This window comes from Miscanthus floridulus, chromosome 18 (genome assembly GCF_019320115.1).
Source record: "Miscanthus floridulus cultivar M001 chromosome 18, ASM1932011v1, whole genome shotgun sequence".
Classification (NCBI taxonomy): Eukaryota; Viridiplantae; Streptophyta; class Magnoliopsida; order Poales; family Poaceae; genus Miscanthus; species Miscanthus floridulus.
In genome coordinates this window covers 130,050,343-130,075,750 of record NC_089597.1, presented here as the reverse complement: position 1 = coordinate 130,075,750, position 25,408 = coordinate 130,050,343, and the positions used below count along the sequence as shown (strand labels likewise).

The following is a 25,408-nucleotide window of genomic DNA, read 5'->3' as shown; positions in this document are numbered from 1 at the left end:
TGTTTTTTTCAGCCGGAACAATGTTTTTCTCTTACAACAAATCAATCGGAACAGTGTTCGGTTTGTTTTTTCAGCGAAGCGAACGGGACCTAAATAACCCCTGTTGACATTTGCCTTCCCTAAATCTAATTCCTAGCTTCACCACGGACTGCCAAGACAAAACTACGAGTTTGTCTACTAGCGACAGCGAATGAGTTGGGTTTGAGATGTGGTTACAAGGGAAAATGAGATTGAAGTGGATGATGGGCTAAGTCGGTTGTATGCGGACTCGGTATTTAACTTTTCATGTTATATTTTTATAAATAATCTAAATAATAAAATTTCCACAAAACAAAGTTTCTAAAACGGACCAAGAAAATTTTGTGAAACCGACCAACTGAGCACCTCCGTTAGGCTATCCGCATTCGTTCACCTCTATTTTCATCTCTTAAAAAGAATATTTTATCTTAGTCATCGAGATTCTCTACTCTATACTTATTTCTTCCACACCCGTGTTATCTCTATCCCATACTCTATACCCACTATTTCATATTTTATTCCTCTCCCTCTCCTTTTCACTCTCTCACCAACTCTCTTTTCCTGCTGCAGTATGCTACAGTGTTTAGTGCGTCTCCCTAGCCTACGCTGTCTGTAGCGGTGGCAGGCCCGGCCGTTACGCTAGCGCGCGGTGCGGACGCACGCTACGTCACCGCTAGCTTACCGGCCGTTTTACCGGGTAGCGGTGCGGACAGCCTTAATCCTCACCCGCTCCTTAAAAAAAAAACGATTTCATTTGTCTGCCTTCCCCTTCCAGCCCAAGAGGAAAAAAATCTCACGCCAGCTGCACCTCCTCCTCGCCGTCGTTCTCTCGCCGTCGCCGCCCATGGACTCTGTCGCGGCCGCCGCGATGGCCACCACCTCCCGCTCTCTCCCACTCCCCTTCTCCTCTACCCCGCTCCACCGCCGGCGCCGTGCCTCCTTCCTCCCCGTCGCCGCCTCCAAGCGTACGTGTCCATCCCTCCCCTTCCTGAGCGTCTCGTTTGGACCTCTCTGCTCTCTGGTAGTGTAATCCTCACGCATCACGAACCATCTGCAGGTCACGACGACGACGAGGAGGCCGCCAAAGGGTCCGGCTCGGGGCCCGGGCGCGAGCCCACCAGCCTGGCACCGTACGGCCTCTCCATCTCGCCGCTCTCCAAGGTACGGACGCGGCGGCGCCGTAACCACCCACCCAGCCTTGGCGCAATCCGACAGCACCCCGCCCTGATTCGCTCGGTTTCGTGCCGTCTCGTCCTGCATTTCTATTGGGGTCTTTTTGTAGCACTCGGATCGAATTGGGCGCGTTTAGGCTTGCTTTGTGCTCGCAGATTCGCGCGATCTCATTCAACTTTTTGCTTCGATTCGCTCCCATGCCGCCAGCAAATGGTCAGATCGTGCTGAAGATTGATAGATGCTTTGATGTTGGCTGACCTGGCTCCTGTGTCACATCATCGGCAGGACGCAGCCATGGGACTGGTGGTGAGTGCTGCCACGGGGAGCGGCTGGACGACGGGATCGGGGATGGAGGGCCCCCCGACGGCGAGCAAGGCCGGTGGGGCGGGCAGGCCGGAGGTGTCGACGCTGCCTTGGTCCCTCTTCACCAAATCACCGCGGCGGCGTATGCGGGTGGCCTTCACCTGCAACGTGTGTGGGCAGCGTACGACCAGGGCCATCAATCCTCATGCCTACACCGATGGAACTGTGTTTGTTCAGGTATGAACTATGTGATTAGTGTAACCATTGTGTTAATAGGAGTCCAAGTTAAGCTGATCCTTGTCCTCATGTCCTGCCTTAGTTATGCGTATTGAGGTGCCACTGCTGCTTCTGTGTTCGTTTTTCTAAGTTGCAGCATCGTCAATTTGTTATTACTTTATAGCATACAGTTTAGGTAGGCTTCTGAAATGTTAGAAAGAAATGACCAATTCAGTGAATTATTAGTACAGTACTGCCATGGGTTATATGTTCTCCCTCAATGCCTGCCAGCAGTGCAGTTCAAATATGAAGAGCTTGGTTATCCTAAGATGAGAATCACTTGACAGTCGGTGCTCAGTATCATGAGAAAAGAGACGTCATGAGTCATGTTTTGCTATAATCTGATGCAATTCTTCTGAATATTGAAAGAAATGACTACACCGTCAATAATGAATACAGTTTTACCATTGGTTATATGTTCTTCCACAAAATTGAGCATCCGTATAGTTCAAATTTTAAGAACTTGGTTATCCTAGAGATGTGAATCTCTTGATAGTTGATCCTTGATATCATGAGAAAAGAGACATCATGTTGCAATAATTTGATGCAATTCTTCTGAATATTGAAAGGAATGACTAACACAGTCAATAACTATACCATGGGTTATATGTTCTTCCACAAAATTGGTGTCAACATAGCAGGTCCCAAGCCCTGGTAAAGGAGGAGGGTTATGATAGGCGTGGCGAGCCAACGTTAAATCTAGCCATTCTAATGGAGATGAAACCCGAAAGAAAACCGTTGGGGCGTAACCCTCTTAGCGACGCGCCATATCGGAACCCGGGTATGGTGTTAAATGAGCAAGGGCCGGGTCGTCATCCCCGTGACGCACTGTGTCGCGATCTGGGCACGGTGTCAAGTGAGCAAGGATCGGGTCGTCGCATCTTTAGTGGCGCGCTACATCGGCGCCCGGGTGTAGTGAAAAATGAGCAAGGGTCTTCGCATCTGAGTCGACAGGTGCGAAGGGTAAGGAAGCTAGTCGAACCAACTAGGATCCGTTTAGGTAGTTAGAATGTATGGTCGCTTACAGGTAAGTTAAGAGAATTAGTTGATACTGCGACTATGAGGCGTGTAAATATATTATGCGTAGACTAAATGGAAGGGTCAGAAGGCGAAGGAGGTGGACAATACAGGTTTCAAGCTTTGGTACACAGGGACAGTCGCGAATAGAAATGGAGTAGGAGTTTTAATTGATAAGAGCCTCAAGAATAGTGTGGTGGGAGTGAGAAGGCAAGGAGATAGGATTATCTTAGTCAAGCTTGTCATTGGTGATATGGTCTTGAACGTAATTAGTACGTATGTCCCCTAAGTAGGCCTCGACGAGAGTGCTAAGAGACAGTTCTGGGAAGACTTAGATGGCCTGATTAGAGCTGTACCCAGTAGTGAGAAGCTTTTTATAGGAGATCTTAATAGGCATGTAGGTACTACAAGCGCAGGTTTCGAGGCAGTTCATGGAGGTTTTGGGTATGGTAGTAGGAATCAGGAGAGGGAGGAAGTTCTGGACTTCGCGGTAGCTTTTGACCTGATGATAGCCAACACTTTTTTTAGAAAGAGAGAATCTCATCTAGTGACCTTCAGTAGCGGACAATACTCTAGCTAGATTGACTTTGTCCTCGCTAGAAGGAAGGACAAACGAGCATGCTTGGGTTGCAAGGTGATACCAGGGGAGTGGGTTGTTTCTCAACATAAGCTTTTAGTGACAGACTTTCGTTTTCAGGTGCGTGTCCGTAGGGATAAACAAGCTATGATTGAAAGAGCAAAGTGGTGGAAACTGAAAGGGGAGACATCAGAGGTATTCAGGGAAATAGTTATCAAAGATGGCTCTTGGAAGGAAGATGATGACATAAACAACATGTGGGAGAAGATGGCAACCAACATTTGAAAGGTGGCCTCAGAGGTGTGTGGAGTAACCAAAGGAAGTGGAAACCAGGCTAAAGATACTTGGTGATGGAACGAGAAAGTCCAAAGGGCTATTAAGGAGAAGAAAGAATGATATAGACGCTTGTACCATGACAGGAGTGTGGACAACATAAAGAAGTACAAGGTGCCAAAGAAAACTGCAAAGCGAGCTGTAAGTGTGACAAAGGGTAGAGCGTACGAGAATCTTTACCAACATTTGAGTACGAAGGAAGAAGAGAGGGGCATTTATAGGATGGCTAGGGTTCGTGAGAGAAAGACAAGGGACTTCAACCAAGTTAAGTGCATTAAGGATGAAAGGGAGCATCTCTTGGTGAAGGAGGGTGAGATCCGACATTGATGGCAAGAGTATTTTGATAAATTATTCAATAGTGAGAATACGAACACAACCTTTCAGTTGGATGACTCTTTTGATTACACCAATAGGCGTTTTGTGCGGAGAATCCAAGAATCTGAGGTCAGAGAGGCGTTGAAAAGGATGAAAGGAGGTAAGATGATGGGACCGGATGGTATCCCAATCGAGGTGTGGAAATGCCTTGGGGACATAGCTATAGTATGACTAACCAAGCTGTTTAACCATATTTTTCAATTGAACAAGATGCCTGATGAGTGGAGGAGAAGTATATTGGTACCGATCTACAAGAATAAAGGGAATATTCAAAGTTGTACTAATTATCAGAGAATTAAGTTGATGAGCCATACTATGAAGCTATGGGAGAGAGTTATCGAGCATCGCTTGAGAGCAATAACGCCGGTCTCTATGAACCAATTTGGTTTTATGCCCAGAAGCTCAACCATGGAAGCTATTTTCTTAATCAGACAAGTTATGGAGTGGTATAGGGAGAAGAAGGACCTATACATGGTTTTTATTGACTTGGAGAAGGCTTATGATAAAATACCAATGAATGTTAAGTGGTGGGCTTTGGACAAACATAAAGTCCCATCGAAGTACGTCGGGCTCATTAAGGACATGTACAACAATGTTGTGACTAGTGTTCGAACAAGTGATGGAGACACGGATGACTTCCCGATTAGGATAGGACTACATCAAGGGTCAGCTTTGAGCCCTTATCTATTTGTCTCAGTGATGGATGAGGTCACAAGGGACATACAAGGTGACATCCCTTGGTGTATGCTTTTCGTAGACGATGTAGTGCTAGTTGATGAAAGTCGGACAGGAGTAAATCAGAAACTGGAGTTATGGCAGGAGACTTTGGAGTCCAAAAGTTTTAGACTCAGTAGAACTAAAACTGAGTATATGAGATATGACTTCGGTAATATTACTCGGAAGGAGAAAGATATTAGTTTGGAAGGTCAAGTAGTGCCTAGGAAGGATACCTTTCGATATTTAGGATCAATGCTACAGAGAGACGGGGATATTGATGAAGATGTTAGCCATAGAATAAAAGCAGGGTGAATGAAGTGTCGCCAAGCATCTGGTGTCCTATGTGACAAAAGGGTACCACAGAAGCTAAAAGGCAAGTTTTATAGGACGACGATTAAACTTGCTATGTTGTATGGTGCAGAATGTTGGCCTACGAAAAGACGACATGTTCAACAGATAAGTGTCGCGGAAATGCGTATGTTGCGTTGGATTTGCGGTCATACAAGAAAGGATCGAGTTCGAAATGATGATATATGTGATAGATTAGGGGTAGCACCAATTGAAGAAAAGCTTGTCCAACACCGGTTGAGATGGTTTGGACATGTTCAACGGAGACCTCCAGAGGCACCGGTGCGTAGTGGAATCCTAAGACAGGATAGTAACGTGAAGAGAGGCAGAGAAAGACCGAAGTTGACTTGGGTAGAGGCAATAAAAGGAGACTTGAAATGATGAAATATACCTAAAGACTTAGCCTTAGATAGGATTGCTTGGAAAGCAGCTATTCACGTGCCTGGACCTTGATGGCTTCTGCTGGGTTTCAACTCTAGCCTACCCCAACTTGTTTGGGACTTAAATGCTTTATTGTTGTTGTTGTACCATTCAAATTTGAAGAACTTGGTTTTCCTAGAGACATGAATCACTTCATTTTGTATGCGTGTTATACTGTTATATAATAAAGATATAGATATTGGACTAGATATGTAGCGTTCTTTTTTTTTAGTTTCAGACATGTCAATTGCTTAAATAATTTTAGTCCATCCCAATACAAACCGAAGATGTCTATTAGCTATGCAGCCTTTGTATTACTCCCTCCATCCTAAATTATAAGTCATTCTAAGAATCTTGAAGAGTCAAAGCATCTCAAGTTTGACCAAATTTAGATGATAAGATAATAACATTTATGATACCAACTAAATATCATTAGGTTCTTTATTAATTATAAAATACCAAGGAATGTTATGTGATAGGCTTTGGATAAACATAAAGTCCCAACGAAGTACGTCGGGCTCATTAAGGACATGTACAATAATTATGTGACTAGTGTTCGAACAAGTGATGGAGACACGGATGGCTTTCTAATTAGGATAGACTACATTAAGGGTCAGCTTTGAGCCCTTATCTGTTTGCCTTAGTGATGGATGAGGTCACAAGGGACATACAAGGGGACATCCCTTGGTGTATGTCTTTCGCGGCCGATGTAGTGCTAGTTGATGAAAGCCGGACAATAGTGAATCAGAAACTGGAGTTATGGCGGGAGACTTTGGAGTCCAAAGGTTTTAGACTCAGTAGAACTAAAACTGAGTATATGAGATATGACTTCGGCACTACTACTCGGGAGGAGAAAGATATTAGTTTTGAAGGTCAAGTAGTGCCTAGGAAGGATATCTTTCGATATTTAGGATCAATGGTACAGATAGACGGGGATATTGATGAAGATGTTAGCCATAGAATAAAAGTGGGGTGGATGAAGTGGTGCCAAGCATCTGGTGTCCTATGTGACAAAAGGTTACCACAGAAGCTAAAAGGCAAGTTTTATAGAACGACAATTAGACATGCTATGTTGTATGGTGCAGAATGTTGGCCTACGAAAAAATGGCATGTTCATTAGATAAGTGTCGTGGAAATACGTATGTTGCGCTGTATTTGCGGTCATACAAGAAGGGATTGAGTTCGGAACGATGATATATGTGATCGATTAGAGGTAGCACCAATTGAAGAAAAGCTTGTCCAACACCGGTTGAGATGGTTTGGACATGTCCAACGAAGACTTCCAGAGGCACCGGTGCATAGTGGAATCCTAAGCCAAGATAGTAACGTGAAGAGAGGCAGAGGAAGACCGAAGTTGACTTAGGTAGAGGTAATAAAAGGAGACTTGAAAGGATGGAATATACCCAAAGATTTAGCCTTAGATATGAGTGCTTGGAAAACAGCTATTCACGTGCCTCCCATCACTAATGTCGGACCATACACCCCTGCTGCTATAGGGAGAGCTTGACCACCGGCACAACACGTCCTTCCGCTTTGAAAATTACTGGACTAAGATGGAAGGATTCCAAGACATCGTCCAAAATTCTTGGAATAGGCCGGTCGCCTCGGCTCTTCCTATCAAACGCTCGCATATCAAAATGGCGCGCGTGGCAAAAGCAATCAAGCGTTGGAAGAAAGACAAGATTGGGGATACAAGGATACAGCTCGCCATTGTGAAAGAAGTATTATTGCAGCTAGAAGCAGCCCAAGAACATAGGATGCTCACGGCCATGGAACTTCACCTATGCCGCCGACTCAAATCCCGTAGCACGGGGCTCGCTGCTATTGAAAAATCAAGAATCAAACAAAGATCGAGGCTAACTTACATCCAATGTGGAGATGCTAACACAAAACTCTTCCACAGTAGAGCCAATGCTCGACGGAGAAAGAACTACATACACTGTCTACACACGGATGGGGGAATCGCGGTGGCCCACCAAGATAAAGAAAAGGTCATACACAATTATTTTAGAAATCACATTGGCTCCGCGGCGCAGAGAGATTCCACAATTAACTGGCAAGCCCTAGGTTACAACCAGCATGATCTTTCTGACCTGGAGGTGCCTTTCTCCCAAGATGAGATAAAAAACATTGTATACGCCATGCCTTCCGATAAAGCGCCGGGACCGGATGGCTTCACGGGCGCCTTCTTCAAAGCATGTTGGGAAATCATTAAAGAGGATGTTATGGCAGCCATGAACTGCTTATTCACATTGAATGCCCAGGGTTTCGAATGGCTAAATTCGGCTACTATTATCCTTCTCCCCAAAAAAACGGATGCAACAAAAATTAGCGACTTCAGACCCATCAGCCTACTCCATGGCATTGCAAAGATCTTCTCCAAAGTGTTAGCTGACAGACTTGCCCCCCGACTCAACTCCCTCGTTTCAAACTGTCAGAGCGCATTTATAAAAAGGAGAAGCATCCACGATAATTTTCTGTACGTCCAGAGCGCGGTAAAAAAACTACACAAGCAGAAGATTCCGACTTTGTTCATGAAACTAGACATCCACAAAGCCTTTGACACGGTACACTGGGGATACTTGCTTGAGGCGATGCAGGCTCTGGGTTTCGGACAGCGTTGGCGGGAATGGATCTCTATCATCCTACGTATGTCCTCCTCGACACCCATGCTGAATGGGCGACAGGGGGCCACCTTTAGCCATGCCAGAGACGTCCGCCAGGGAGATCCGCTTTCGCCGATGCTATTCATCCTAGCTATGGACCCGCTTCAACGTCTGCTTGACCTAGCAACTCAACAGGGATTCTCACCCCCTTACCAATCACGGCGGCTAAATGGAGAACCTCATTGTATGCAGATGATGCCGCCATTTTCCTCAGCCCCGCAAAAGACGATGTAGAAGCTGTCAAAACCATCCTGCAGGCGTTTGGCACATTCTCGGGACTCCATATTAATCTTCAAAAGAGCTCAGTGCATCCGATTGGTTGTGGAAACGTCGACCTAGACCAAGTACTGTCGCCTTTCACCGGTACTAGAGGGGGCTTCCCATGCAAATATTTGGGGCTACAACTCCATATTAGATCACTGCAAAGGATTCATGTCCAACCTCTCATAGACCGGATTGCCCACAGGCTACCCAAATGGAAAGGAAGATGGTTAAACAGAGCGGGACGTCTCACTCTTGTAACCTCTGTACTCTCCTCTATGCCAACCTACCACCTGATAGTGTTTCCCCTCGCCGCTTGGGCTAAGAAGAAGATAGATAAAATCAGGAGATCGTTTTTGTGGAAAGGGGAGGAGAATGCAAACGGCGGACACTGCCTAGTAAACTGGCAGACAGTTACCAGACCAAAAGACCTTGGGGGTTTAGGCGTCCTTGACCTGGAGAGATTTGGACGAGCTCTCCGGTTGCGATGGCTTTGGCAAGATTGGGTGGACGAGTCCAAGACTTGGAGCGGATCGGAGCTCCCATGTTCTGATGATGACCGCACCCTCTTCAACTCCTCAATCAATATATCTTTAGGAGATGGTGCAAAGACAAGGTTTTGGCATCACAGTTGGCTCGATGGGCAAGCTCCTAAATACCTAGCCCCGAACTTGTTTCGGCTAGTCTCAAGGACTAACCAAACAGTGCAAAAAGAGATGCGGAACAACAATTGGATACGTAAACTAGGGAGGAAAATCACCTCGGCTACCCACATAGAGGAGTTTGTATCCCTCTGGATACGAATGCAGGATGTGCACCTACAGCAGGGTGTCCAGGACACCATCACCTGGCGTTGGACAAATGACGGGAATTTCTCCACCCGCTCGGCATACAAAATCCAATTCAGAGGTTCGCTCCCCCCATTCTGTACGGATTTGATTTGGAGAGCGCATGTGGAGAACAGATGCAAGATCTTCGCCTGGATCTTAGTGTAAGATAAAATTCTAACGGCTCGTAACCTACAAAAGAGAGGGTGGCCGCACTAGCAGCAATGTGTCATGTGCAACGGGCCCTTAGAAACAAGCCTCCACTTATGCCTTTGTTGCCCTTTTGCCAAGGCGGTTTGGGATCAAATCTTATCATGGGAAAACTTCACTCAACTGCAACAGCAACTCCAGGTAAACCCCACCCACATCAAGTCATGGTGGGAAGAAGTGACAGCGAAAGTGCCAAGATCTGAGCGGAGGCGGCTCAACGGGGTAATTATCTACACATTCTGGAATATATGGAAGGAGAGAAATAGGAGAATCTTTGACAACTTGATACAAACGGGAACGCAGGTAGCAGCAAGGATAAAGGAAGACATACACCAAAGGAAGAGAGCTCTTGAGTACGTTTAGCTCACAGGTGTATGGGGGGAAGGTGGGGATGAAACATTAATCTCGCTAGTCTTTGATTGTACATAAACTTTCTTTCTCTTTCTTAATTGAAAGGCAGAGCTCCTGCCATTGCGTTAAAAAAAAAAAACCGTGCCTGAACCTTGATGGTTTCTGTTGGGTTTCAACTCTAGTCTACCCCAACTTGTTTGGGACTTAAATGTTTTGTTGTTGTTGTTGTTATTGTTGTTGTTGTATATCTATTTAGTGTCATAAATCTTTATAATTTTCTTTATAATTTTGGTCAAACTTATGTTTTGACTCTCAGATTTTTGTTGTGACTTATAATTTGGAATGAAGGGAGTGCTATATTGCTTCTTTTAATGTAAAGCTCAATTTTTCCTGGACTGTGAATTATCATAGTTCTCTATTAGGTTTGTGGTCAGCTCTGGCTTTACGAACCCAAAATGGCTATTAGCTATGCAGTCTCTGTATTACTATGTTGCTTTTTTTGATGTAAAGCTCAAACTTTCCCGGACTGTGAATTATCATAGCTCCCTATTAGATTTGTGCTCAGCTCTGGCCTTGAGTTTTTTTTCCTATCCACTGAACTCCAAATCTAGTTTTTTTTACATACAATTAGCTACAAACAATGTGTGACACCTACAAGTTGTTCTTTTCCGCATTCGGATGTTCTCGTTTTCCTTTCCTGGTGCTGCATTTTCTGTCTAGCTGTTTGCTTTCATATGTATCCACATTTGCTGAATTTTGGTCTACTGTTGCAGTGCTGCGGTTGCAATGTGTTCCATAAGTTGGTTGACAACCTGAACCTGTTTCATGAGATGAAGTGCTACGTTGGTCCAGACTTCCGCTACGAAGGGGATGCTCCATTCAACTACCTTGACAGAAACGAGGATGGCGACACTATCTTTCCTCTCTAAAAGTCCAAAGCCTCCCTCATGTTTCAGTACAAAATGATCGATGTTGTTCTAATTTGCTCGTATAGCTGTACTTAATAAGCAGATGTACCTTCATGAACTCATAAGACTATTCAGATGTATATATAATTATACTTAGTGCACACAGGTAGTGGATAATAATGGATAGACGAGGAAGTTTATGCATTCGGTGCTCTAGGAGTCTATAGTGTGTGAACATGATATATGAATATATCTCAAGTGGTTTCTGCCTTTCTGGAGTAGATTTGTGATCCTGGGGACTGAGTGGGGCCTTTCTATTGTTTGTGTTGAATTGGAATAGCAATCTAGCAATCGTGTGTGCAGAACGGTAAATTCTTTGTGTTGGGGCGGTGGTTGTGGTTCAAAACTTCGAACTCAACTGAAATTGACCCATTAAAATATTATTGCTCACAATCAAGTAAAAGGAAGACTTTCTGGTGCCCACGAGAAGAATGCACGACGTTGTTAAGCAACATATCCAACAATGCCTCTCTTTCTGGTGAATGCACAACATATTTTGAGTTGAAATACGAGCGAGTTTCAAGTGGGAGTTTTGCATGTTGAGGTCTCATTTTGAAACAAATGAAAAATGGAGGTATTTCATAGGATTTATATTTCCTATAAGAAAAAAAAAATCCACGGGAGCCTTTTAGGACAAGGGATTGGACTACTACAATTCATGAAGTTCCTAAAGGAAAAGTTGTCTTAGAGGAATTTTAGAGGAATTATAACACGGGACCCAACCTCTTAGAACAAAAAAAAAAAAAAAACATTTGTGCTTATCTCTCTTAAGTCGCCACAACATTCTACACAACTGTAGTTCGTTGCTTAATACGAGTACTTCCTGAAAAACGGGTTCCTTGTTCCCCCCAACTCATAGTTAATAATCCAATTATAACTTGCAGATGTGCTGGAGGGAGCAGTGATCCGGGAGCACGCAACGATGACTGATCTATCCAGTTGCCTCTGGCTCAATGAGGCCAATGTTTTCACACCATGTAATCAGATCAGTTTTGGCTACGTGGTGCATACGCTCGGAGACGCTCTTAAGTTCCTCATGTTCTCCAACTGTGAATACATCGTTGTTCATCTTGCACAGACACACAAGAGAACACTCATCAAAAGTCCAATGGATCAAAACAATTGATGAGATTATGAAGAGAGGGGACTGAAGGAGGGTAGAGGAAGATTAGGGCTTTGGACTTCGTATCCTACGTATCTCAGCTCTGTGGAACTCCGGCGGCTAGGGTTAGGGTTCGGGTCCCCGCTGTCGCCGCGTCGGGAGGACGAGTGAGAGACAGAGTGAGCGCGAGGAGGAGAAGGGACTGAGAGATGGGGCCACGAGCGCAGCGCAGGGCTCTTTCATCTTCGGACGGGGCAAAATCGTCCATACAAAAAAGAGAACAGTGCACATACGACTGCCAGTGGGCCCAAGCAGCTGGAAGACGTAGAGAATGACGAAACTCAGTGAAACGATGAATTATAATGGTAGATCTCAAAATAGACGAATTTTAATGGTACATCTCAAAGTTATGAGGATTGTAATGGTACCAATCCAAATAATCATTTTTATAATTGTAATTTACCATGTTTTCTTTTGCTGGAAAGCACCCACTTATAGCCCGTTCGGCTGGCTGGAGCCGGCTGCTTCCTCCTCACAAAACACTGTTCACCTATCGGTCAGAACAATATTTTTCTCTCACAACAAATCAGCCGAAAACGACCGGCCGACTTTAATCCAGCTCAGCTGAACAGACTATTAGTCTTCTACAGTCTACCACTAATAGCAAACTAATCTCTCAATATGAAAATGATATCAAATTGCATTGCAGGCTTCATCAGTCGTCACAGTATCAGAGTCCATCTCCAGGTGGATTTGATGTTTGATTCGTTTTGTTTTCGCTCACACAGTCACAGACTGTCAGTGCCTCAGTGGGGTCCCCAACCATCCCGTAAGGCGTAGGCCTGACGTCACCCAAGCCCTCGCCTCGCACGGGAGCACGGCGGCGGCGGAGGAATGGCGAGGCGAAGCAGAGGTAGGCACCGGACCCGCGGACCGACCCGATGCGATCCAGCCAATTGGCGCTGCGCTCGCTCTCCCTGTTCGGATCTGACGGTTCGGTTCGGTTCCGTCACAGGCGGCGGCATCATCACGGAGGCGGCGTCGAAGGCGGACGCGGCGGCGATGCGGGTGGTGTCCCGCAGGGGCGCCGCGCGGCTGGTGCTCGTGTCGGCCATCGCCTGGGCCATGCTTGGCCTCGTCGCACTCGCCTTCCACCTCCGGCCCTGCAGCTCCCCCGTCGCGTTCCTCTCAGGTCAGCCAGTTTGGTCCCCCGCGGCTTCCCTCTCTGCTATCCATAGACCCACTGCAATGCCCTTCCCTGTTCTGCTGGCAGAATACTGTCACTATGGCTGCCCAGCTTCGTCTTTGCAGTGTGCAAATGCCCTGGGCTTGATGATGCATCGGTAGTGCAGTAGCAGAGGCTTGCCTGCTTACATTGCTTTGGAAGTTAGTAACTCAAGTAGTAACAGGACGGGCCGGTTAACCTATCCACATTCTTCACCGACAAGGAATGGAAACAGTATCTGATAACTACTAATTCTGTTGGTTATCTCACGTCTCCTTTCACATTCAGTGTGCAATCGTGCATTAAGATGTCTTTCTTGTCAGTTATAGCTAATGTTCATCACTTCTTACTTGCTCATGCACACGATAATTATATGTTCTTCTAATACTTTATTTAATCTCTATTATGAATTTGTGATGCTGTTTCAGTGCTAGATCTTCTGAATATTATTTTCTTCAGACTATTTACTCTGAATTTAAATACCTTCTGGTCTTCCATAGACTGATTATCATAACAGTGGTACTTTGTCTTATCAATTATCATTACATACTTTGGCATGCCTTGTATCTCTGCAGCCCTTTGCAAAAAAGACAATAAAGTTCTCTCTGTGTTGGACTCGATGGGGCTCTCATCGAAACCACTCCACCGTAAGACTTGTGCCATAAAAAATTCTTTTGGTGGCTAAATTGTGACTGCTTCGTAGCCTCACATTGGTTAGTTCGATCCACAGGCTGCCCAATACCTGTTGCGGATGATCCAAATGCTGTTGCCATCCCAAAGAGGATTCCCAACACAATCGTAAAGAAGCTATCCTATATAACTATTGACAAACAGGATAAAGATCCTTCACCGCTGTTTGGAGGACGTCAAAACTGGAAACAGAGGGAGGAGAGCTTTAAACTGAATTCTACCATGAAGGTAACTACTTGCCTTTAATGTGTGCTTGTAAAATTTAAACTTGCTTGCACACTTGGTTCTTAATTTCTGTGCTATAGCTTTTCATTTAGTGGCAGTTAGTTCAACGATCATTTAGATTCTCCTTTTGTAGATTAGGGCATTTGGCACTGAAGCATTTCCAGATTTTGTTGAATGCTAAATGAATGGGTCTGGTATCAAACTGCACATAAGGCAAATGAAGGAGTAACCCCTTTTACTATACCTTCACTAGGATTTTTTTTTTTGGTGCAATGGGGAGAACTACATTCTGCATCCATGTGTTTTGATGTTTTCACCTTGCATTTGTTTTCCATTTGTGGTGTCTTGCAAACTACATCAGTGAAGTGCACACAATGTGCGAATTGTCTTGGAAACATCCTTGTGATCAAAATACCTGAAACTTACTTACCCTACTTGACAGAAATTGCTTGCTACAGCATAGAACTTATTATGGACAATCTATGCATTGGACCAATCATCAGCTTAATATTTTTCGAGGTCCATAGATGATGAGGATCAGTCACTAGAATCTACACTGGAGTTATAATGTCGGTGACCAGTTAGTGTAGTTTTCTAGTGCTTGTCTGCTTTGGGCATACAATAAAAAGATATGACCTACAATTTCATCATTGTTTCAAAAGAACAGTGCACTTTTTCCCTCTAAACGGTACCTTATTACGGTCTTTTCATTTTCCTCATTTTCTGAATCTTAAGTTATGATGCTTTATCGTTAAGCCTCTGAACCTACAAGTGTTTGGCCTGTGATATGCCCAGGTGCACTGTGGATTTATGAAAAATAGCGGTGCGGATATGGATATCATTGATGTCAAGTACATACAGAAATGCAAATTTGTGGTTGCCTCTGGTATTTTTGATGGTTATGACATTCCCCATCAGCCATCAAATATTAGTCGTCGGTCTCAGAAACTGTTCTGCTTCCTAATGGTGGTAGATGAAGTATCTCTTGATTTTATTGAAAAGAATACAACTGTCAAGGTTGACAATGCTGGAGGAAAATGGGTTGGTATATGGCGACTTATAACGGTACATCGCCTCCCATTTGACGAACCCAGAAGGAATGGAAAAATACCAAAGATTTTAACGCACAGGCTATTTCCTCAAGCTTGGTATAGCATTTGGATTGATGGGAAAATGGAGCTCATAGTTGATCCACTGCTTATTCTTGAGAGGTTGGCTTTCTATCTGGAACCTCAGACACATCATATTGCTTTATCGATGATCTAAAATGGAAATTCTTTGCAGATATCTCTGGCGTGGAAAATACACATTTGCAGTAGCTGTCCATAAGCATCATAGGAGCATCTATGAAGAGGGTGATGCAATCAAACGACGGAAGCGGTATGCTCGTCCTTTGGTTGATCTTCAGATGAAGATGTACTATTATGAGGGGATGGAACCTTGGAGCCCAAAGAAAAAGATGCCTAGTGGTGAGTGAAATCACATATGCCCACAACATTCTACACAACTGTTGCTCGTTGCTTAACATCAATACTTTCAGAATCCATTGTTCCACTTCCACCAATCCACAGTGCTTAATAATCCGATTATAACTTGCAGATGTGCCGGAGGGAGCAGTGCTGATCCGGGAACACACAACGATGACCGATCTATTCAGCTGCCTCTGGTTCAACGAGGTCAATCTTTTCACACCACGTGATCAGATCAGCTTTGGCTACGTGGTGCATAGGCTCGGAGACGCTCTTAAGTTCTTCATGTTCCCCAACTGTGAATACAATTCGCTGTTCATCTTGCACAGACACACAAGAGAACACTCATCTAAAGTCGAATGGGCCAAAACAATCGATGAGATTGTGAAGAAGGGACTGAAGGAGAGTAGAGGAGGATTAGGGCTATGGACTCCGTATCCCGCAAATCTCAGCTCTGTGGAACTCCCTGCTGTAAAAAGAACTTCATCAGCTGGCTAGGATGTAAAATTTGTGGTCTCTGATTCTTTCATGGTTGTACAAAGTAGAACACTTATTTTTTATTTATTCTTTTGCCGCTCGCTTAATCAGATGAGATCATGTAATTCCTGTAGATTCTGTTGCAACTGAACACAGGGTGTACTGTAGGCTAATGCTTGGAGTATGTTGCTTCCAGTTCTGTGCAAAAGAACGGAGGAACGTAATCAACGGATTCATTTTGTAGGGATGAAACCATATGACTAATCATTAACATTTCACATTGCAATTCAACATAAGTATAAGAGAACAGAAGTGGCAGAGTACATAATTTTTCATCAGTAGTCGGACTCGGACACGGCTCCGGCCGTCCGCCGACGATCGGAATGGCCGTATCCTGCAGATGTCCCTGTTAGCACTGTGGAACTCGATCCTTGATGTATAAAGAACCTCGTCACAGATTTTTCCTCTACGTTTTCCTTTGGCTCAATCAGACGAGAGTATGTAATTTGCTGTATATTTCTATTGCAGCTGAACATTGCGAGTACTGTAGGCTAACGCTTAAGCTTTGTTGCTTCCAGTTCTGTGCAAAATCGTTGAATTTGCAAAAGAACCGTGGAATGTAACAGATCGAATTCTTGTTTGTGGTGATGAAATCATACCGTCCAGTCAACAATCATTTCACAATTGCAATTTAAACACTGGGGATTCATTTACACTCATTTATGTAGGTGCCATAAAAATATTGTTCACCATAGAAGATTCATGGTTCGTCAGATCTGGTATAGGGATATCAAAACAACAATTAGAAGTTATAGCACCTGAAATTAATCAGCGCCAACGCATCATGCGCTTCTCTAGATGAATCACTTTCCTTCCACCTGATACAATTCCATCAGCATTCTCTGATCTACCAAAAGTTCCTACACCAGAATCACAAGGGCCAACTCGAGTGGAAGGAATACAGGACCAGGTCTGCACCTCCTCACAAGTCACATCCACGTTTGACTGAAACAGTTGCTGTTTGGCCTCAGTGCCTCTTCACAAGCTCATGCCCCATCATGGTTCATCATATCTAGAAAACTCTACGCGAAGGTAAAGGGATATCAAATCTACAATTACAAGTTATAACACGTCAAAATAATCGGTGCAACGCACCATGTGCTTCTCAATGAATAGTTCTTTCCACCTGACAATTCCAGCAGCATTCTCTGATCTACCAAAGGTTCCTTCACTAGACTCACAAGGACCAACTCGAGTGGAATACAAGACCAGGTCTGCACCTCCTCCCATCCACATTGAACACGATGCCAGGCTGCACGGCAGCAGTCTTCCCCAGATGCAGGTTCAGAAATCCCTCCACCTGAAACAGTTGCTGGTTTGGCCTCAGTGCCTCTACGCAAGCTCACGCCCCATCCAAGGTCACCCTGCGGTGTATCTGATAGTGTGACGGCCCATCTCAGTAAACGTGAGTTTGGCTTCTTGTTGAACTCAATCCAGGCCCCGATTCTAGTGTCCTCATCAACTTCCAGTTCAAGATCAACACAACCTCCAGCAGTTGGTTTCCTCTTCCGAGGAATTACACTGGGTCCATGCAAAGCAGCAGACAGGGTCAACTTTATGTCATCTGGGAACTGGTACGAGATTTGCCCAAACTCTGTATAAACTCTGCTGGCTTCACCATCGTTTACTGGCCTCCCGGCAACTGAAATCAGCTCCGCAAGAGAAACAGCTAAGTCCTTCGATCTCAGTATTAGGCCACCACCATATCTGTGACTTTTACTCAGCAAAGGTGGCCTCAACGAAGAACGCAAACTGGCCAGCCAATGTTCCTGTCAAGCAAACTGTTACCTTACACATTAGAAGGCAAAATGGTACTCCCTCCATTCCAAATTATAAGATATTTTGACTTTTTTAGAAACGTAGTTTTTGCTATGTACTTAGATATACACTGTCTAGATACATAGTAAAATCAATGTATCTAGAAAAGCCAAAATGTCTTATAATTTGGAATGGAGGGAGTAGTAGTATTGAAGGCATCACTGCTTGTCTAAAGAAATTACCTCCCGGATATTTTGGTCTGTTGAAAAATCTTTACATCTTGCTCCTTTTGGTACAGCAGCAACAGAAAATGAGTCATTGATACTCGACAGGTACATCAACTTTGACAGCGCAAAAGGGGTCTCAATTTTATCATTTTCTTGAGCCATGCATCTATGATCAGTGCTGAGCTCAACAAAGAGGGAGTCCTTCTTCCTGACGGGAGCCTCAAACACAAACCGTGAACTGATACCAGATTCTGTTTCTGAGATATCTCTTGGGAGCGAGCCAGCAACATTGATAACACCCTTGACCCGAGTGCTTTCTTCTGCGAATGGACCAACTTTGGTAGCTTTGAACAACGAGATCACTCTTTCAACTTTCTCTTGTCTCTCCCTCAACTGCATAATGTCATAAAACGCTTGTCGCTGCAAACGCTTCAAGATCTGTACCTGAAGTAAATAAAGAATGGAAGATATATGAATCAGAGGCTCCAAAGGAAATGCCAAACAAAATCAAAAGCACAAACCCATAATTGAACATCAAGTTTACCCCTGTCCCCTGACGCAAAAGCATGTCGCGAATAGAAAAGTCATTAAGGGCGCATGAGAAGAAAAGCACCACTTGTTGCCTTCTTGCTGGTGCAACACTAGACATTCCATTTTGCACATGTATTTTAGGAATTAGAACACCACACTTGTCTATCCCAGTATCTGTTTATATGAAAGAAACAGAAACAATCCTATCACGTGTCCTTCTTAACTACTGGCACAAATTAATTGACCATGGTTAAATTCTGATAAACTTCTGATTGAATAAAACATGAATTACAAACCAAAAAAAAAAACATCTGTATCACAGGTTACCTAGCGCAGTCATGCAGCCTCATTGCTCAGGGAAGAAACTGTCTATGCTGTTTGCTGTGTAACACTCAGCGCAGCCAGAGGCGGACCGACCTATAGGGCGAGCTTGGGCAGCCGCCCTAGGTCCCCTCCGGTGAGCACCACTAGTACCCCTGTTCTCCGACCGGCGACGGCGTCCGTCAAAGTGTGAGCGCAGGCGCAGGTCCGATGCGGCGATGATGCGATGACGGAAGGTTGAAGAAAGGTACCACCCTGCTGTGTTGGGCCGTCTGGCCGTTTGAGGCATGGCCCATTTTGGCCCTTAGGTCTAAGCACACGCACGAGAGGCAGAGAGCGCTCCAAATCGGAACTTCCCCTCCGCGGCTCCGCCGTGCTGTGCTTGGCGGCGGCGCTCCAAGCCTCAACTGGCGGCGAGGCGGCGGCGCTCCAACTCCTCCAAGCCGGCAAGCCGTGCTCCCTGTCCCTGCCTCCCTGTCCCTAGTCTCTACGCCGACAGCCAGCGAGGAGCGAGCGGCGGCAGGCGGCCCTGCACTCCGCCCAGGCGGCCGAGGCAGCACTGCAGCAGTAGCCGCTGATGGATGGGGGAGGAGATGAAGCCATTGGGGGAAGAGATGAAACTGAAGCCGGCGATACGTCTAACACGGCGACGGCGAGGAGGCCGACAGCTCCAACTCCATTGAGCCAGAAGCGGTATAAGAAACTAGTTACTGTCATTAATCCATTGCAAATTGTTTGTCAATTAAATAGATAGAGATTGATCTCTGATTGGTGAAATCAATTGAATTGTTAATTGGTTTTGCAGATTTGAAAAGCTTTTTTCCTAGTACAAATTCCGCAAGTGGAAGCAACTTGGGGCCAAGTACTCGTGAAAGCGGTAATGTTGCTGTTGCTGAATCTGAAGAACAAGAAGAACTAGGAGATTCAGAGCCACATCCACTAGAAACAGTACAAGGTGTTGATCATCAAGAACCGTCGTCACATGAGCAAGATGTTCAAGGTATTAAGGTTTTCAACCTGGATGTTGTGTAGCAAATGATCAATTCCATCTAGACATTAGAGATGATGTTAGGAGGGCTTATTTCGTGAAGGGCCCAACCAAACCTATGATGTACATACATCTTGCTATGTGACATTAGAGAGGATGTTCATCTTGTTAGGAGGGCTTATTAAAACACAATTGTTATGTGACATACATAGTTAGACCGGTATATCCGTGAAGTTTTCTATCTGTACATAACGATCCGCCCTAGCTCATATTTCCAAACACAACATACCGGCCTTTCAATGCAAACAAACTCACTAGGATGCTAGGACACAACAGTCAGAAAATGGCGCTGATTTTCCCTCCTAATGTGACTGCCAAAAAGAAAAAGAAATCCAAAACCTTGGCGATGGGGCTCATATGATGCAGATAAACAAACGCAACAGATGTGCCTCGGCCCCCAACAAAACCCTACATTAATTAACGTTTAAATGCAACTGATGGCACAGCAAACTACTGTAGGAGTAACTCGCTAGGACACTAGTAGCACACAACACAACAGTCTGAAAATGGTGCAGTTCATTGCCCTCCTGTTCCTAATGTGGCTGCCAAAAAAAAAAAAAAACTTGGTACATAATCGCAACAAATAGGCCACAGCTTCCGCAAAACCCTACATCGATCGAAAAAAAAGGGGAAAGCTTTAGGCTTTTGGCATTACAGGCACGCTCAAACTAGACCGGCCGGCATCCTCATCCACCGCAACGCGAATGGGACAGAGTCCTGCCTCTACGGCGTAGGCTTTGAACTGCGAGAAGACAGAGAAGGTGTGGGTTCGCTTACGGGATTGGGGTCGGCGACCGGACACGGCGGCGGCGTCGGCGTCGGCGGGCGGCGGAAGGAGAGGAGGAAGCGCTTGGCGGAGTCGGCCATGTCGGTGGCTCGATTCACCGCACCGGTCCACGCCGCCTCCATCCTCTTCTTCCCCTCGGCCACGCTTCCCTCCGTGGCACTGGAGAGCGAGCGAGAGGAGGTGGACTGGATGGATGGATGCTTCGGGGCAATTTAATTTATTGTCACTCTTACGGTTGTCACTCCTCCGGTGTTAAAAGTGCTTCTACATATTTGCTACTGTATGTAATTCACCTCCTACGGATTTACCATTTTCATCGACGTGTCGTGCCAGATGAACTCGTCAGCGTGGAAGGCAGCCTGGGAGGCCTGTTTGGGCCTGGCAAATGACCTTCCTGCCCTTCGCCCTTTTCTTTTGTTCCTAGGCTGGTTCCGGTTGGGTCAGAGGCACCCCACAGCACTCTCATAGCTTCTCTCACCCCCACTCCTCCTGTGTACTACTGATGGAACATGTATATAGAACATGGTGAAAAATACATGCTGAAACATGGTGCATATATGCTGAAAAAATGGAAGCTCAAACTGCCACAAATTACCATAACAACATACATAACTGATCAACAACATGCATAGATCCATACATAAAAGGTCCACGGTTATTAACATTAGTTCTTACAACAGTGGCACATGACAACCATTAGTGGTACATAGCTATACAAAATAGGTCCTTGATCCATGACTGAATAGTTTCGTTAAAGTAGTGGCACATGATAGCCATTAGTTATACATGTCCATACATAATAGGTCCATCCAAAAAAGAAAACGCATGCAAAATATTCAACACAGAAGCCTTAGTTGGCAGACTTTGTTGGTGTGGATTTCTTCACCTTGGATGCTAGTTGTTTCTTCCTTGGTGTCATTTTCTTTGGAGCAACTGCTGGTACTATCTCCAATAGCACCGGTTCCTCTAAGTCCAACCTCCTACATTGAACAAATAGTTAGATTTGTATTTATGGTTTTTTTGTCAAGTCAATGGTGGCAACAAACCTTTGGCATGGTGGGGCTGCCTCCATTGATGCTGCTACTGGGACAAGAGCCAAACATGGCGGCTGTGCTATTGCCTCTCTTGCTGCTCCTGCTGCTTCTGCCACCGCCTTTACCTCCCTTGCTGCTGCCCTCTTGGCTCTTGATGTTTCCTCTCCCACTTCTACTGAATCTTCAATAGTTCTTTGCTTCTTCCTTCCAGGCTTTGTTGCTGTCTTCTTGGTCCTCTTCCTGTACACAAATATTTGTGAAAGTTAGTAATTAAGTGTGACAAGAAACAAAGAAAGTGAAAATATAATATACCTTTTCTTGGTCCCTGTGAGGCTACACCTCCAGCTAGTTGCTCTATGGCCAAGTTCACCGTAGCCCTTACATGTCACTTGTCTTGTTGGTTTGCCTGACCTCTCCAAACAGCTTAGGGTTCTATTCTTCTTAGTCCTGCCTAGTGGTTTAGGGCCCTTCACCACAGGTGGAGAAACCTTGAAACCCTTGTCTACTTTAGGCCATTGTTGCTTGTCAGTTATGTGTGGTATGACTCCTACATAAGCTGATTGTAACTTCTTCACACTGTATGCCTCATGCACATATTTGCTCATGTCTGGCTGCCTCTCAACAGTAATCACTGCAAGAGCATGTGAGCAAGGCTTGCCACTAACTTGCCACTCCCTACATGTGCACTTCTGCTCTTCAAGGTAAACCACATGCCTTCTAATTTCCTCACCCTGGTACCATACAGCAACTTCAGCTTCTCTAGGATTTCCTTAGAGCACTTTTAGATGACCAAGTTGAAAGGTCCTAATATGGCTAGAGGGGGGGGGGGGTGAATAGCCTATTTAAAAATCTATAAATTAACAAGAGCAATTTGATTAGTATGACAAATAGCGTAATGCAAACTTGCTCTAGCTCTACAAGGGTTGCAAGCCACCTATCCAATAATTCTAGTTGCAATGATTACTTAGGCACACACACTTACTAGTCTAAAGAGCTCAGCTAGATGAATGTAAATAATAAAGCAAGCTCTCAATTCTAATTACACTAAAGAGCTTGTATCAACTAGTTTGCAAGAATATAAACAAGCAAGTAGGGTGATTATACCGCCGTGTAGGGGATAAACCAATCACAAGATAAAGATTAAGCCAATCACCAGGAGAATGCAAATGATAAGAGACAATTGATTTTTCTTCCGAGGTTCACGTGTTTGCCAACGCGCTAGTCCCCGTTGTGTCGACAAACACTTGGTGGTTCGGCGGCTAAGAGGTGTTTCACAAACCTCGTCCACACGATAGGACACCGCAAGAACTGACCCACAAGTGAGGTAACTCAATGACACAAGCAATTTACTAGAGTTACCTTTCGGCACTCCGCCGAGGAAGGTACAACTCCCCTCACAATCACCGAAGGCGGCCACGAACAATCACCAACTCGTGCTAATCCTTTACCGCTGCTCCAACCGTCTAGGTGGTGGCAACCACCAAGAGAAACAAGCGAAATCTGCAGCGCAACACGAATACCAAGTGCCTCTAGATGCAATCACTCAAGCAGTGCACTTGGATTCTCTTCCAATCTCACAATGATGATGGATCAATGATGGAGATGAGTGGGAGGGCTTTGGCTAAGCTCACAAGGTTGTTATGTCAATGAAAATGTGCAAGAGATGTCCCTTGAGCCGGCCATGGGGCTATAAATAGAGTCCCCATCAAATAGAGCTGTTGTACTCCTTCACTAGGCAAAACACGCTCTGACCGGACGCTCCGGTCATACCGACCGGACGCTGGCCCTCAGCGTCCGATCGCCCGATGGACGCCACGCGTCACCAGCTTCAAACGCTGTTCGTTAGATTTCAACGGCTACGAAGCTGACCGGACGCTCCGGTCAAAACTGACCGGACGCTGAAGCCCCAGCGTCCGGTCGTTTCCAGTAAGCTCCCTGAGGCATGTTTTTTCGACCGAACGCGTCCGATCCACCTTGACCGGACGCAGACCAGCGTTCGGTGCTCAACCCTACCCACTGTGCCGTCTGACAGCTCGATCGGACGTAGCCTTTTAGCATCCGGTCGCTGAGTGACCCAGCGTCCGGTCAGTAGACCGACGCCAGCATCATTTCGACCAACTCTATTTCAACTCTAACTTCTTCACCCTTGCTCAAATGTGCCAACGACCAAGAATTTTGCATCCGGTGCAATAGAAAATAGACATTTCATTTTTCCAAAAGTGTCGAATCCCAAACCCATCTCAACCCTGCAAACACCTTGTGCATATGTGTTAGCATATTTTCACAAATATTTTTAAGGGTGTTAGCACTCCACTAGATCCTAAATGCATATGCAATGAGTTAGAGCATCTAGTGGCACTTTGATAACCGCATTCCGATACGAGTTTCACCCCTCTTAATAGTACGGCTATCTATCCTAAATGTGATCACACTCACTAAGTGTCTTAATCACTAAAACAAAATAGCTCCTACATTTTATACCTTTGCCTTGAGCCCTTTGTTTTTCTCTTTCTTCTTTTCCAAGTTTAAGCATTTGACCATCACCATGCCATCACCATTGTCATGATCTTCGCCATTGCTTCATCACTTGTAGTAGTGCTACCTATCTCATAATCATCTTGATAAACTAGGTTAGCACTTGAGGTTTTATCAATTAACCAAAACCAAACTAGAGCTTTCAATCTCCCCCTTTTTGGTAATTGATGACAACCCTTATACAAAGATATAAATTAAAGTTCATTTGAATCCATGTTGCTTGCCCAAGCATATTTACCATGTGTAAAGGGTATAGGCAAGTTTCATGAACTCCATATGGTAGTAATTGCTCCCCCTACATATGTGCTAAGAGTTTGGATTGTAGCTTTGCACATATGCTTAGATAGGAAATATAGGAGTCAATTTCTACCAAATGATGCTAAGGTATAAGAGATGGACCTTTGGAGCGTGATACCAATCGGAGTGCACCAATATACCATCCTTAGCACCATTAGTAACTAGACATACACAAAAACTAGAATACCCCATGAGATCAACATTAAAAGCAAGGGTCTAGTTTTCATAATGTGAGCATGAGTCTAGTTACTTTTAGCCTATGTATGCTAGTTTTTCATTTCATCATTCAAACCTATAACTAGCATACACCACACAAGCATGGATGTTGAAACTTAGAATTTGTACTATGCAAACAAATATATGAAATATTCATTCAAATGCATCATACAAGTTTATGAGCTTGCTCCCCCTACTTGTGTGCTCAAAATTTTAATTGATCCATTTCCTTTAGCATATCTCTCCCCTTATGTCCAATGCTCCCCTATCACTCATATCTTTGTTTCTCTTCCCCTTTGTCAACAATTAGCACAAAAGATGAGCTTAAATTATGGATAGGTTGGGGTGAAACCATGTGAAATAAGGATCATTTTCTTAATTTTGGTTTAATCTAGATTACTTGCAAAAGATATTTAACTCGGTTTGATCCAAGGACAAGCTTCTTCACACCTCCAAATAAGGGTTATCTTGTACCATGTTGAGTTAAACACTTATAGCTCATTTTCTAACTCAAACACTAGGTTTACAAGCCCACAAATATGTCATATGCTACCACTAGATCATTT

The 25,408-nt window shown here is 44.7% G+C and overlaps 2 protein-coding genes and 1 pseudogene across 2 annotated transcripts; 2 read left to right on the top strand and 1 right to left on the bottom strand.

Annotated features, from left to right (window-relative positions):
- The first annotated feature begins 754 nt into the window (after window positions 1-754).
- LOC136521449 (uncharacterized) lies at window positions 755-11,061 on the top strand. The gene is made up of 4 exons (XM_066515188.1): window positions 755-983; window positions 1,076-1,179; window positions 1,477-1,731; window positions 10,646-11,061. The coding sequence occupies exons 1-4, from the start codon at window positions 863-865 to the stop codon at window positions 10,799-10,801; spliced, it is 636 nt and encodes a 211-aa protein (XP_066371285.1). The 5' UTR covers window positions 755-862; the 3' UTR covers window positions 10,802-11,061.
- Window positions 11,062-12,697: 1,636 nt separating this feature from the next.
- LOC136521647 (probable hexosyltransferase MUCI70) lies at window positions 12,698-16,348 on the top strand. Its single transcript, XM_066515401.1, has 7 exons — window positions 12,698-12,855; window positions 12,958-13,134; window positions 13,743-13,814; window positions 13,898-14,085; window positions 14,878-15,293; window positions 15,367-15,551; window positions 15,682-16,348. Exons 1-7 carry the CDS (start codon window positions 12,837-12,839, stop codon window positions 16,047-16,049), a joined length of 1,425 nt encoding a protein of 474 aa, XP_066371498.1. The 5' UTR covers window positions 12,698-12,836; the 3' UTR covers window positions 16,050-16,348.
- Window positions 16,349-17,127: 779 nt separating this feature from the next.
- Window positions 17,128-20,957, bottom strand: LOC136520547 (uncharacterized; annotated as a pseudogene).
- Between the last annotated feature and the right edge of the window lie 4,451 nt (window positions 20,958-25,408).

Bases quoted from the DNA above. Each gene is read 5' to 3' on its own strand.
- LOC136521449 (XM_066515188.1), top strand. From the start codon at position 863: ATGGACTCTGTCGCGGCCGCCGCGATGGCCACCACCTCCCGCTCTCTC. The intron at 984-1,075 runs GTACGTGTCCAT...AACCATCTGCAG, and splicing joins CCCCGTCGCCGCCTCCAAGC to GTCACGACGACGACGAGGAG. The intron at 1,732-10,645 runs GTATGAACTATG...CTACTGTTGCAG, and splicing joins ATGGAACTGTGTTTGTTCAG to TGCTGCGGTTGCAATGTGTT.
- LOC136521647 (XM_066515401.1), top strand. The intron at 13,135-13,742 runs GTCAGCCAGTTT...GTATCTCTGCAG, and splicing joins CCCCGTCGCGTTCCTCTCAG to CCCTTTGCAAAAAAGACAAT. The intron at 15,552-15,681 runs GTGAGTGAAATC...TATAACTTGCAG, and splicing joins AAAGAAAAAGATGCCTAGTG to ATGTGCCGGAGGGAGCAGTG.